A 12,634-nucleotide genomic window follows, 5' to 3' on the forward strand; every position below is an offset into this window, starting at 1 on the left:
GTTTTTCTTTGGTAAATGCATTATAGGGATCAGCTAAATTCTGCAACAGGTTGTAATCCTGTTACAATACCATAATCTCCTGCTTTTAATAAAGAAAATAAGCTTGATGTTACCCATTCCCAAACCACAAATGGGCCCATGTTTTGCAGGCAAAACAACAACGCTCCAGCACCTGGCCACATCTGCACCAATGCACCATTTTAAAGGCTTGTACACAGTGGTGTAAAGTCATGCATTACATTGCTCCTCATGGGGGGGTGGGGAGGAGGGTAAAATCACTGCAGGGAATATGAATGTAGTGTTGCCAAAAAAAACAAAAAAAACAACACCAAATTTCTAAGTGTCTGAAAATACATAGATGAATGAAAGCCCAGAGTGTACAAGCATTGACCAAAAAAGTGAGACATTTAAATAAACTGGTGAGTAAGTAGCACGGTTTGGTGAAATAAATTGGGTTCCCCCAAAAATTTCAGTCCTGCAGGATGAGGTACATTGGAAGCTGCCATTTGTGTGGCACTGCTGCAGGAACACAAATGCTACTTACTCAGGCACGTATTGCAATTGACTTGGTTGGAGACATTGCTTTCTATTGACCAAACTAAATTTAAGAATGTGCACTTAACCTTAAAGACTGAAGGGAATAATGCTCATTGCAGAGCAGGGATAGGCAATGTTGGTACTTCAGCCATTAAACTACAGTTCCGCAGAATGCCTGTGCCATCTCTGCTGCGAGTTGTAGTTTTACAACAGGTAGAGTCCCAAAGGTTGCTTATCCCTCTTGCAGAGTTTACAGTACAACTCATGAGCTAACAAAAAGTACAGATTAAAAAAAAAATGTATGATACATAATATTTGCAAATGCCCCAAAACTCAACAAAATGATTCACTGGTAGCATATATAAATGTTTACAATTTGACATGAGTATGCATAATATATACATTAAAATTATATAAGACTATTTGCAAATAAACCAAGTTTTCCACCCATGTAAAAGGGCACCATTTTCCAGTACTGGCATTTCCCAGTGTGCCTGAACTCAATATACCTTTGAGTGCAAACAAATAAAAATGTAGAGAGGGAGAGAATAAGGCTGCAGAAAAAGCTGTGACATCATTATATAATCTAGGAATTCATCCCTGAGATAGGGGAATATTGAAGAAGAGGTGAAATTCAACACTGAACTTTAAGCTGTAGATCAATGCTTCTCTTGTGCAACTTTTTTTTTTTTTTGAGTCCTGAGGTGAATTAGTTTAAGATTTTTTTGTCCTTTAAAGTAAAAACTGCTGTTTTCAAATGAGAGATGGATGCAAGACACAATAGTTAAGAGACTGGTAGTGAAACATGGAGGCGAATGAAACCCTGGAGATCCACCAAGATAAGAGACATAAATTGTGGAGGCTCAACGGAAGCCAAGTATAGAATTCTGGAGGTACAAAATGTGCAGATTGCCAGACGTAGAGATAAAATCTAGGTAAGATATGGTAATCTGGAGGTAGAAAACTGGAAGTATTGAATTCTGGAGATCCAAAACTGATTGATTTATATAATTCTGGAAATCCAAGAGAAAGGCAGCCAGGATAAATTTGAGAAACTGACCTAAAGGAATTACAGAATTTCAGATTTATAAAGGTAACTGATTCTGCATTGTTAGTTTAAAATAAGCAATCTTCAATCCACTTAAAAAAAATACCAAGGAAAAAATTTAAATGCATGTAATAAAAAAAGAAAATTCATTTCACAAAGTGTTCCACATTAGCAGAAGCAAAGTGCTAATGTCCAGTGCAAGTAGATTAAGGAGAGCTTGCTGGGCTAATGGCTGGACTAGATGCATCAGAACGGCTGTAGTCGCTGACAGACCCATTCCTTGAGCTGATGCCACCCCGCCCCTTAAGCATGCTGGGCTGGAAATTGGCATGGCGGCGGGCATGCTTGGTTAAGTGATCGCTTCTCATAAAACGCTTTTCGCAGATAGGACAGCTGAATTTCTTCTCTCCAGTGTGAGTACGGTAGTGTCGGGCTAGTTCATCCGACCTGGCAAATTTCTTGTTGCACTCATCCCAGCTGCACTCAAATGGTCTCTCCCCTGTTGGATGAAAGCACAGAAACTCAAGGTTATTCTCAGTTTCAGGTGACAGTGATTCATTATTTAATGTGATTTTTCATGCATGGAGTTTTACAGTATAAAGTGAAATTAGTTTATGCCAACACCATAGATTTTACAGCATGTGGTACTTAAAGAGTTAAACCTCTGTTGCCAACTGACATCTGTGTTACACTCATGCTTTCAAAGCTTTATACTAAGTAGTTCCCAACACTTTTCATGAAAATTTAGAAAACAGTGATCTCTGCTTAGACAGTGTTATAAAATGTTTAGCAGAAGTTTAAGTTCAGCTAAGGACAGCAATACCATATCTTTGACACTGTAGATCAGTGCCACCCAATGTGTTAAGATGGCCATACAAGGGAGGATTATAGGTTGCAAGGCTCTGCCCGAACCATATCTGGCCCAAAATAAGTTAGATTGGGCAGGTTTGAGAATTCTTTCAGGAAAGCATGGGCCTGTGCTGTGATTGCATCATTCTGATTTGGGCCACCAAACAACAAGATCTGCTTGTTAGGCAAGCTATATTATGCAAAAAGAGACTATGGCTTAGTAATGCTGGAGTAGGGTGCCAACTTTTTTAAAAGAAAACTTTCCAGCCAGTGGGGGGAGGGGGTGTTGCAACAAAAAGGGGGGTCCATGAAGGTGCTTCAATGAGAGATATGGGTATGTTTTGGGTGGATTCTAGTAGGATTAGGGGCTTAAGGAGTTGGACCAGGGGCTGTACTTTAGGGTACTACAAATTTATCAGCAAGGCCGGTAAAATACAAGCCGGTGGCAACCCTATGCTGGGGCCATAAAAATGAAAGAGGCCTCCAGATCAATATTCCTAAGCTAAATTTAAATGTATTCATTGCTCTAAAATAACTTAGTCACTGTAAACTACCAGTAGCATCTATTCTGCATGCACGTTTGCTCCTTATCTTAAGTTTCCCCCTTGTATCTGCTGTCTGTCTGGGGTCCATATAGATGCAAGGGAGCACAGTCATCCACACAGTAATGTAGGTGGCTTCTGCCCCACCATGTATCATTCTGAGGAAACTGTACACCATGAACACTGCTTAACACATTAGGCTTAAACCCCACGTAGAGATTTAGTCGCCTGCAATAGCTCTCTGCAACTGCGGACGACTAATCTCTCTCTTACGCATTGCTTCGGCTTTGGGTTACCAAAGAGATGCATAGGCCTTTCCACCGGCAACAAGGGGAAAGAGATTAGTAGTCTGCGGTAGCAGAGATCTATTGCGGACAGTTAAATCTCTCTGTGGGACATTAGACTTACACAAAACACATGCTCTACATATGGCATATTTGCTCCCTTTTAGGAATATATCACCTCCTTAAATATTAACTGTACGTTACGTATGTTCAAAAACTATTTAGGTATAATTGTTGTTTTCAAAAGTCTTCTATTTATAGTGCATGGTATTTGTCAGAAACTAGTATTTGGGTTGTCCAAACACAAATGATTATTTAAGAACTTTTAACTTAAAGTTCATATCTTACCACAAATAAGTGTTAACCAGCCTTAAATAAACAGCCTTGCCTTCTAACTGCACATTCAGCTGTCAAATTTCCTTTCAGTGACATTGCCTAAACCTCGGTATATAGCACCTATAAAAACACTTCATGCTGTCTTTGGGTAACACCTATCCGGTTCTTTTCAATTACTCGAGTAAACATGGGTAAGGTGCCAGGAAAGCAAAGCTTGTGGCATGGAAAGCTACACCAGATGCTCTGCACTCAAAGCAACTGTGAGAGCAACACTGTTTACACACAGACTTTGTTGTCTCTTAAAAAGGATGTGGTTTCGCTGTCTTGTATCACAGGGTTTCCTTTCCCTATCTCCCCAACTGTAACAGAAAAAAAATTGAAAGTGAAAGCTCTCTTTAAGTTAAACAAAGTGTTAGACTATAAGTATAGAGTATTGCATGAAAAAAGACACTTCTGGTGCTCCAGCAGTAACAGTAATTCAGTTTCAGCACACTTATACAGGTGTGGAGCTCCAACTGTTGCAAACCAGAGCAGCAGTAAGGCACATGGGATTAAAAGTGCCACTCACAAGAATGCTATCCAAGTTACGTGCAGCTATTCAAATAGGACACCAGGCCCATGTCATGGACCTATTTGAGGGCCTGCTGCTCACACTACCTTTTTCCAGTATTAGTTGTGTTGTATGCAAGGAACTGTGCAGAAGCTGCCATTAGTCGGATATTAATCAACAAAAAATGTGATTTTGCATGTTGTGTTCTGAACCTTTACTTCAAATTCACAATTAATGTTATTGATGTAATAATAACTTATTTTATATGCAAGAATTTGATCCTGAAACATCAGTATGGAATGGTCACTCCTTGATAATTGCTATGATGATCCTTCAATCCTTTTGCCTCCTATACGCCTAACAGCCTAGTTACTAACATTGCCCTGCTGCACAGCAGGCTGAGGAGAGAAGAGTTGCGTAGGAAGATCATCTCATTAAGCAAATTTCCTAGATATTGTTTGGTCAAGGAGGCTGTGGTTCTGGCCCATCAAGTTCAAAAGACATCTTAAGCCTTTTAGAAGGAGAATACAAGAAAGTAGTTGAATATAAAGTATACAGAATGTACAGAAAAATAAATATCTATAGTTATGGACTTTGTAGCTCAGTTTGATTGCTGCTCACTTAGAATGTAAATAATGAAATAATGACTGAACATATTTGATAACAACATGCAGAACAAGGTTGGGAGGAGTGTGAAGAACAAAACATCTGAAACTGTGTAGTTTGTATGCAAAGCACGCTTGTTGTCTTTGGCTTGTCTGCAGAAGAGACCTAGTAACACAAGCCAAGGCACAAAACAAAGCAGTTAAAGAGGGAGGGTTACACAGATAAGGGTGAGAAGCAGCCCTGTCTGTGGGATGCATATGAGGGGACAGGCAGACAACGGCTTCTTTAAGTGAATTTTATAAATATCTCTGGAATGTGACTCGGGAAGCTATAGTTTACAGCAAAGAGATAGGGAGGGGAAAGTTTATCCCTGCAGCCTGTTGTTGAACTTCAAATCCATCATGCTCAGTCATACCTAACCTGTTGGGGAAGATGGGTAGTGCAGTTTTATAAAGTCTGCTGAAAACCTTGTGCTAGCTGAACACACACTATCAATGATTCCATGCTTATAAGAACAAGATAAAGAAATAACTAATTTAGTATTCTGTATTTCATGCCAAAAACAAACACTCTCCCTGCAGCTATGAAGTATCAGTGTCCTTTGTATGACTCTTAGGGCTCTGGCACATGGGGATTTTAGTCGCCCGCGACAAAACTCCCTGTTCGCGGGTGACTAATCTTCCTGAGTTGCCTTCCCCTGCCATCCCACCGGCGAGAATGTAAGTCGCCGGTGGGATGGCACACGTGGCGGCGCGATTTCGGGAAATCGCGCCGCTGCGTGTGCCATCCCGCCGGCAACTTACATGTTCGCCGGTGGGATGGCGGGTCATGACAACTCAGGGAGATTAGTCGCCCGCGAACAGGGAGTTTTGTCGCGGGCGACTAATCTCCCCGTGTGCGAGAGCCCTTAACGGTCTTTCTTGATCAAATACTTTAGGGTTGTTTTTAACAGAACCCAGTGCTTACTGTAGTGCTGACCTCTATATTTACAAAGGAGGTTATGGAGTTCATTCCAGTTACTGAATCTCAGTGGACATAGCCTACTTCTGCAGGCACAGCCATATTCTTGACTCAGTTCCTGTCTTTCCATAATCTGAGTCACATGTGGCCCAAAGGTTTGTATATATTATTATATCACTATTTGTATATGCAGTACTGTACATTTTTATATAACAGACACAGGGTACAAAAACACTGCGATAATGAAATATACACAGCCATACTCATAAATAACAATATTACAGACATATACATTACATTATATACAGTTGCAAGAAAAAGTATGTGAACCCTTTGGAATTATATGGATAAAATGTGATCTGATCTTCATCTAAGTCACAACAATAGACAATCACAGTCTGCTTAAACTAATACCACACAAATAATTAAACGTTTCCATGTTTTTATTGAACACACCATGTAAACATTCACAGTGCAGGTAAAAAAAAGCATGATCACATTTTATGACCAATTTGTGCAGAATTCCATATAATTCCAAAGGGTTCACATACTTTTTCTTGCAACTGTACATGTTTTATGGTGTTCCTAAGAACACTGCATGAGAACCTAAACTCTGAAACAAGAAAACACTGTGCTGTATAGGACACCAGTCTATCTTTTTCTAATTATGTATAAATATTATTATTATTATTATTATTATTAAAGCAAATAACAATTGGCAGACTCAATAAAGGTCATAATGACCTTTAGAATTCTATTTTTCATCCTTTTCCATCACTAATTTTCTATTTCAATTCATATACCTCTTAATTTTCTTAGCCCTGTTGGGCAGCATATTACATTACTGGATGTCTATTAAAAAAACATTTTCAACAAAATCCATGGGCATAGGTTTTGAGGGGTTGGAGGGTTAATGTATCATGTTACACCACTGGCAATATGACATTCCTTCTCAAGAAATACTGTTCTGTAAAGGAAAAAGGGTGTGGACATTTGGCCAGTGTTTGTGCTCTTCCTACATGTCCTATGTGCGCATATTTCTCTTTCTGTGAAATTCAGCCTTATGAGCTTAAACATTTTAGGGCTCATTTATGTCCACAAGAGTAGTGGGCAACTTGCACTTTCCCCTTTCATTAAAGGTACTTGCGTCAAAATGCACTCCTTGCACTTTCATATAGTTGCGCTCAGCATTGTTCACTCCTTCCTGCCTCCTGTTTCAAAACAGTCACTGCTGTGCCTATTTACACAGGGGAACATTGGATCTACTAGTACAGGTATAGGACCTGTTATCCAGAATGCTCGGGACCAAGGGTATTCTGGATAAGGGGTCTTTCTGTAATTTGGATCTCCATACCTTAAGTCTACTAAAAAAATCAATAAAACATTAATTAAACCCAACAGGATTGTTTTGCATCCAATAAGAATCATTTATATATTAGTTGGGATCAATTACAAGGTACTGTTTTATTATTACAGAGAAAAAGGAAATCAGTTTTCAATTTCTGAATTATTTGATTAAAATGGAGTCTATGGGAGACGGGCTTTCCATAATTTGAAGCTTTCTGGATAAAGGGTTTCCGGATAAGGGGTCCGATAACTGTACCTCCTGACCAGAGGGTAGCTACAGGTTTCCCTTCACAGCCTGTGTCAATAGGTGCAGCGCACTTGCGCCCAAAGAATCGGGCTTAGACTTTAGCACAACTATGTGCTTTGCAGCATCTGCTTGCACTGCTCAGTGTGTCTGCGGAAGAAATTAGCCCTTTTGTTTGATATATAAAAGCAAGCTACTTCCAAAGCATCATGACTTCAGTACATAGTACAGTAGAACCCCCATTTTACGTTTTTCAGGGGACCATGAAAAAAAGATGTAAAATCAGGGAAAATGTAAAATCAGGGAAATGTGTTAAGGACACATAAATGTCAATGATTTAAAGGAAATAAGTACAGGAATAATTTTTTATTTGCAACACAGTTCCTTTACTGAGTTATTTCACAGGTTTTAGCAGAAGTACTTAAACAACTTTTTACAGTACTGTAAACATTTTGCATTTAATGCATGTGTTTGCTAAAAGTTTGAATATCACTATAAATTAATAAGATGCGGAAAAGAATACTGTACAGCACTGAAACAAAAATCTGTACGCTTTTAAAAATCTGCACCTTGTACAGCTGTTCCCCATACTTGTGCAACTCTCGCGGTATTTTGTACGCTCCAGGATAGGTACGCATGCGCAGTATGAAATATGAGGCGTTAGTGGTGCCGCTGACCTTCCTAAGATGGCGCCTGTGATCGCAAGACATGGGGGAAACTTTAATTCCTAAAGTAAGCTGTATTTTTACCTTAAAACTAAGCGATTTGCTAGGGAGAGGCATGATAAAAACAGTGTAAAATGCGGGAAATTCATATGTAAAATCTGGGAATAGAGCCCATAGGAATGCATTAAAATTGGTGGGACCACAAAAAAACGGTGTAAAAAGCGGGAAAACTTAAAATCCGGGGATGTAAATTGGGGGTTCTACTGTATTTAATGGCTTCACTAAAGCTAACTACACAGAGTAGGATACACCGAAAACATCAATAGGCAGGCACTCCGGGATTTCAGGTATAAAAAATTGCAGAAGTTCACAAAAAATAAAGTAAAATCAAAGTATATTTATTTAAAGCTAACACATGTAACAGCAGGCCTTACGCGTTTCGTACCTTGCGGTACTTAATCATAGGCTGGCCTTAATCATTAAGTACCGCAAGGTACGAAACGCGTAAGGCCTGCTGTTACATGTGTTAGCTTTAAATAAATATACTTTGATTTTACTTTATTTTTTGTGAACTTCTGCAATTTTTTATACCTGAAATCCCGGAGTGCCTGCCTATTGATGTTTTCGGTGTATCCATGATGGCTCCCTCTGGCTGAAGGTCTGGGGCATGAGCACCTGGGCCCAACTACACTATGGGTGAGATTTGATTTAAACCCTCTCTTCTTATGAGCATATGTATCCCCCTTTTTTCGTTACACAGAGTAGGAACATACAACTTTATTTCAGAAAGGCAATCCCAGCATGGCAGTTTTTATGCTTATAGGCAGCTTGTCAGCAGCTTTAGGCAAACTAAGTGACAGAGTTCTAAAAAGAGCTCTTTCCCCACAGAAACAAACAGCACGAATGCTTAAGACATGATTTCAGACGTAGAGCATGGGCAAGTCATAATGTCTGTAACTCCCATCTGTTACTCTGCTAAAATTAGGGCAGAGATACTCGGGGGAGTGGGGCTAAACCAATTGTAATTGCTTCCTAAACAAGATCTTGTTCAAATTAAGAAATGATCCTGAAATAATTATTATGTCTGCCATTCTGCTGTCTTTGTGGACCCTTTGTCCAGGTATAAAAACGCGCGTCCATTTGGGTTGGATTCTAAAAGACAATAGCACAATCAAGCTAACACATTCTTTATCATAATGCAGCACTGTTCCTAAACAGAGTTGTCCAACATTTCTGTCCATAACTCATCAAGATCTCACTCTGGTATCAGAGGAAAGGCAGCAGGACATGTCCAGACAGTGCACGTCTTTTGTTTAGTCTTTGCTTATAGAAATAAGTCTGGTTTTCTTGTACCAACAGAAATTATGCAGCAAAATAAAAGCAAATCATGCTTATCCCCCATACGTTTAGTGAGTAAAAAGCATAATGAGGATGTTAATGCAGCTTCACTGTGGGGCAGATTTACAGTCTATCGTTAACTTTTTACAAGTGGTACCGATGCATACAGCTCGTAAAAGAGTTAACAGCTCAATATTTAACAATTTATTTTCCATGCTGGGACAATTCGTTCTGACACAGAAAATAATTGCATGGTGCAAACTGCATGTGGGGATTGTCGATTCAGATAGAATTCAGCATGCAGTGATGCTGAAATGAGTTTGCATGACTAGTCAAAGCAGCTGCCCACTTTCAAAGAAGCAGGGCTATAAGGATAACGCCACACCATGATGTTTCTCCACCTGCAAAATAGCCGATCCCCTCCCATCCACTCCAAGTGCACTGGTAGGGATGTTGTTGGACTGTGTGCAAACACGGAGTGGATTTTTTTTCAAAAATGCACACTTAGAGGGTATATTTATCATACTGTGTAGTGAAGGGGAGTGAAGCATTACCACTGATGTTGTCCAGGGCAACCAATCAGCAATTAGATTTTAACAGTTAGAAAACCAAAGCAAAGCATCTGATTGGCTGCTATGAGCAACATCATGTCTTACTCCACATTTTAAACAGCATGATAAATATACCCCTAAATGTGGCATTGCCCTAAGCTTTGATAAATTAAAAGGAATTGATGTATACACAGGGTGCTTTTTTTGCACAATTTTGCAATTTATATTACATTTCTATTGTTATGGTTTCTGTTCGTAGGGTTAACTGAATGCACAGCAAATAGTGAGGGTCAGTGACACTCTTGGCCTTTAGAGAGGCCCAAGCCTGCCCAGCAGTATAACATCTAAGACTGGGAATATCTTATAAACCTCTAAAAACAGAAAATTCATGTAAATTGCACAAGTGCTCAGAGATGACTATATATATATATATATATATATATATATAAACTCATGGGAAACTTCCTATCCTGCTATAAAATGTATAGATAGTCTGGCAGGTGAAGGCAACCGGACCAAAATATGAGATAAACCCAGCTGATTGAACTTTGTGCATACAAGGGATACCCAGTCTGTTGTTTAACTCTTTTGGAGGTTGAAGTTTAACAGGTAGAGTGCTGCAGGATGGGAATCCCAGACAGTCACACAGCAGTGTTTGAAATTCCCAGTAAGACTGCAAATGTGGCAGTATGGGCAGAACTGTTTGCATTACTTCAGGCCTTGCAAACTGGAGGATAAACTGGTGCATCTTTTTCCGCTTTCCCTTGCACGAGCATATAAGTAGTACTGAACATGTTATCCAGTTTTTGGACCCCAGTAGCTGTCTTACCATAGTGTAAAGCATAGGTAACAGGACATGTCAAGACATCGCACATCTTTTGTTTAGTCTTTGCTTATACTGTAGCTGTAAGTCTGGTTTTCTTGCAGCTACAGAAATTGTGTGAACAAGGTATATTGTCTGAAATACAGTGTTGCAGTTTTCCACCAGGTTTCAGGTTGCACTATGCTGAAAGGTGAAGAAAACAAGCAGCTATACTGAGAGACGGTATTGTTCAGCTATTTTTGGTGCTATGACTAAGGAGATATAGGCTGAGTTTAGCAAATACAACAGCCGCACAGCAAATAGTTATTGAAAAATATACAGATAACTTTCGCACCTTTCCTAACAAGAAGAACATCACATCAGTCCCCTTTCTTTCACCTGACAGTAAACTGCAAAAGTACGAAATGCACCTAAATTAAACTGCAAAAGTGCTTAGAACAGCACTCTCAACAATTTTACACTCACATATTTTAAAGACTTACTAATCCTTTAGTTGTTCCTTTATGCATTGTTTCTATGTTAAAGAACTTCAGGTGCTCAAAAAGTTAATAAACTACTGACACACTGAGTTAATATTCATTCTCTCAGCTGGACTGAGGTCCTCCCCAAAGTGAATGAAAACAGTATAATTAAAACTTAACAGTTTTGGCATGGAAGGTTACCTGCAGGGAACAAAGCCAAAGTCAGAGTGGCGGTAAACCTCTCCTCTCTGACTAAAGCAGAAGAAAGGATTCCATTTTTCTTGACCTCACATAACAAAATGTCCCACACATTTGTATTTCTTTGCCTTTATCTAATTATAGATACAAAATTTTTTAGCATACTTTATTGTATCATCACCTAACAAGATGGCAATAGATACTTTTTAAGAGAGCAAAAGTTAACAGCATTTTGGGGAGAACCTGAATACTCTGAAGACAGTTATACTATAGAACTATTCATAAATATTCCCTTTTACAATTCAGCAGAAATATTTTACTTTACTTTACCCCTTGGGGAAAGTCTTTCACAGAACTGTGTGACCACTTGTACTTATGCATTGCACTGTAGTCATAAGTACTGCTCATTGTATCAGGTATGCTACAGTGTCCCCAGTTCAATGGAGAAGGAAATGAGACCTTCTGTGTACTAGGTAAGCTCCAGTGAATAGAATGACCCAACAGTTGAAATGCCAAATATCTGCCAACAGCATCATGCCATCAATGCATACAGCAGAGTTGCACCTGTTCTGTCTTACTTATGGGATTATTATGCACAATCAATAGTAGATCTGGAACATAAAAACATGTTCACACCTGAGGGAATTGGCATTGTGCCCTCGTAAATATTTAACTATCTCTTTATGTTCACTTTCCTTTCAAACGTTAAGATATTCTTCATAAGTCTTTTTTAATCTCCAGCACACTCAAATCATATGCTTTGAAAGTTAATAAAAGTTTTACTTCTGGGACAGTGTCTGGCAATTGAAAGACATTCCTACATTGTGTGAATATTGCCAAGTTTTATCCAGTATGATAATCCTTCAAATTCTAAGTATGAGAGCAAAAAATAATGTTAATTCAGAGCATATGTCCATAAGCATCTACTACAATGCAACTCATTATCTCTAGCCTCATGTTTCTCTATGCATTTCTAGAGAAGGGCATTAAAAATATATTGTGATTTGTTAATTTTGGCTATTTGACTCTGACATCTGCGGCTGAATTTGTGGCTTTTCTTCACAAAATCCACCCTTTGAGCTTAGCAGGTGCAAAGTGCCAACTTCCAGACGGCTCAGCTGTCTAAATAAAACACTATAATTTTGGAACAGGATGGAAACGAGTTCATGTAAGGTAAACCTCTGGCTGCTTTTCTTATTTTCCTTCGCCTCGTAACAAGTTAAACTGGGGTCTCTGTTTTAAGTTGTTGCCGAAGACGATGCCAGATGATTTTCTCCAGAGGATTTATTTATGTA

At 39.1% G+C, this 12,634-nt stretch overlaps 1 protein-coding gene across 1 annotated transcript in view; it reads right to left on the minus strand.

The window, feature by feature from the left end:
* Positions 1–1,217: 1,217 nt before the first annotated feature.
* Positions 1,218–12,634, minus strand: part of klf13 (Kruppel-like factor 13) — a 37,314-nt gene continuing 25,897 nt past the window's right edge. The window contains 1 exon segment of the mRNA NM_001100220.1: positions 1,218–2,084. Coding sequence (NP_001093690.1) covers positions 1,792–2,084 — 293 coding nt within the window. The 3' untranslated portion in view covers positions 1,218–1,791.

This window comes from Xenopus tropicalis, chromosome 3 (genome assembly GCF_000004195.4).
Source record: "Xenopus tropicalis strain Nigerian chromosome 3, UCB_Xtro_10.0, whole genome shotgun sequence".
NCBI classification, from domain to species: domain Eukaryota; kingdom Metazoa; phylum Chordata; class Amphibia; order Anura; family Pipidae; genus Xenopus; species Xenopus tropicalis.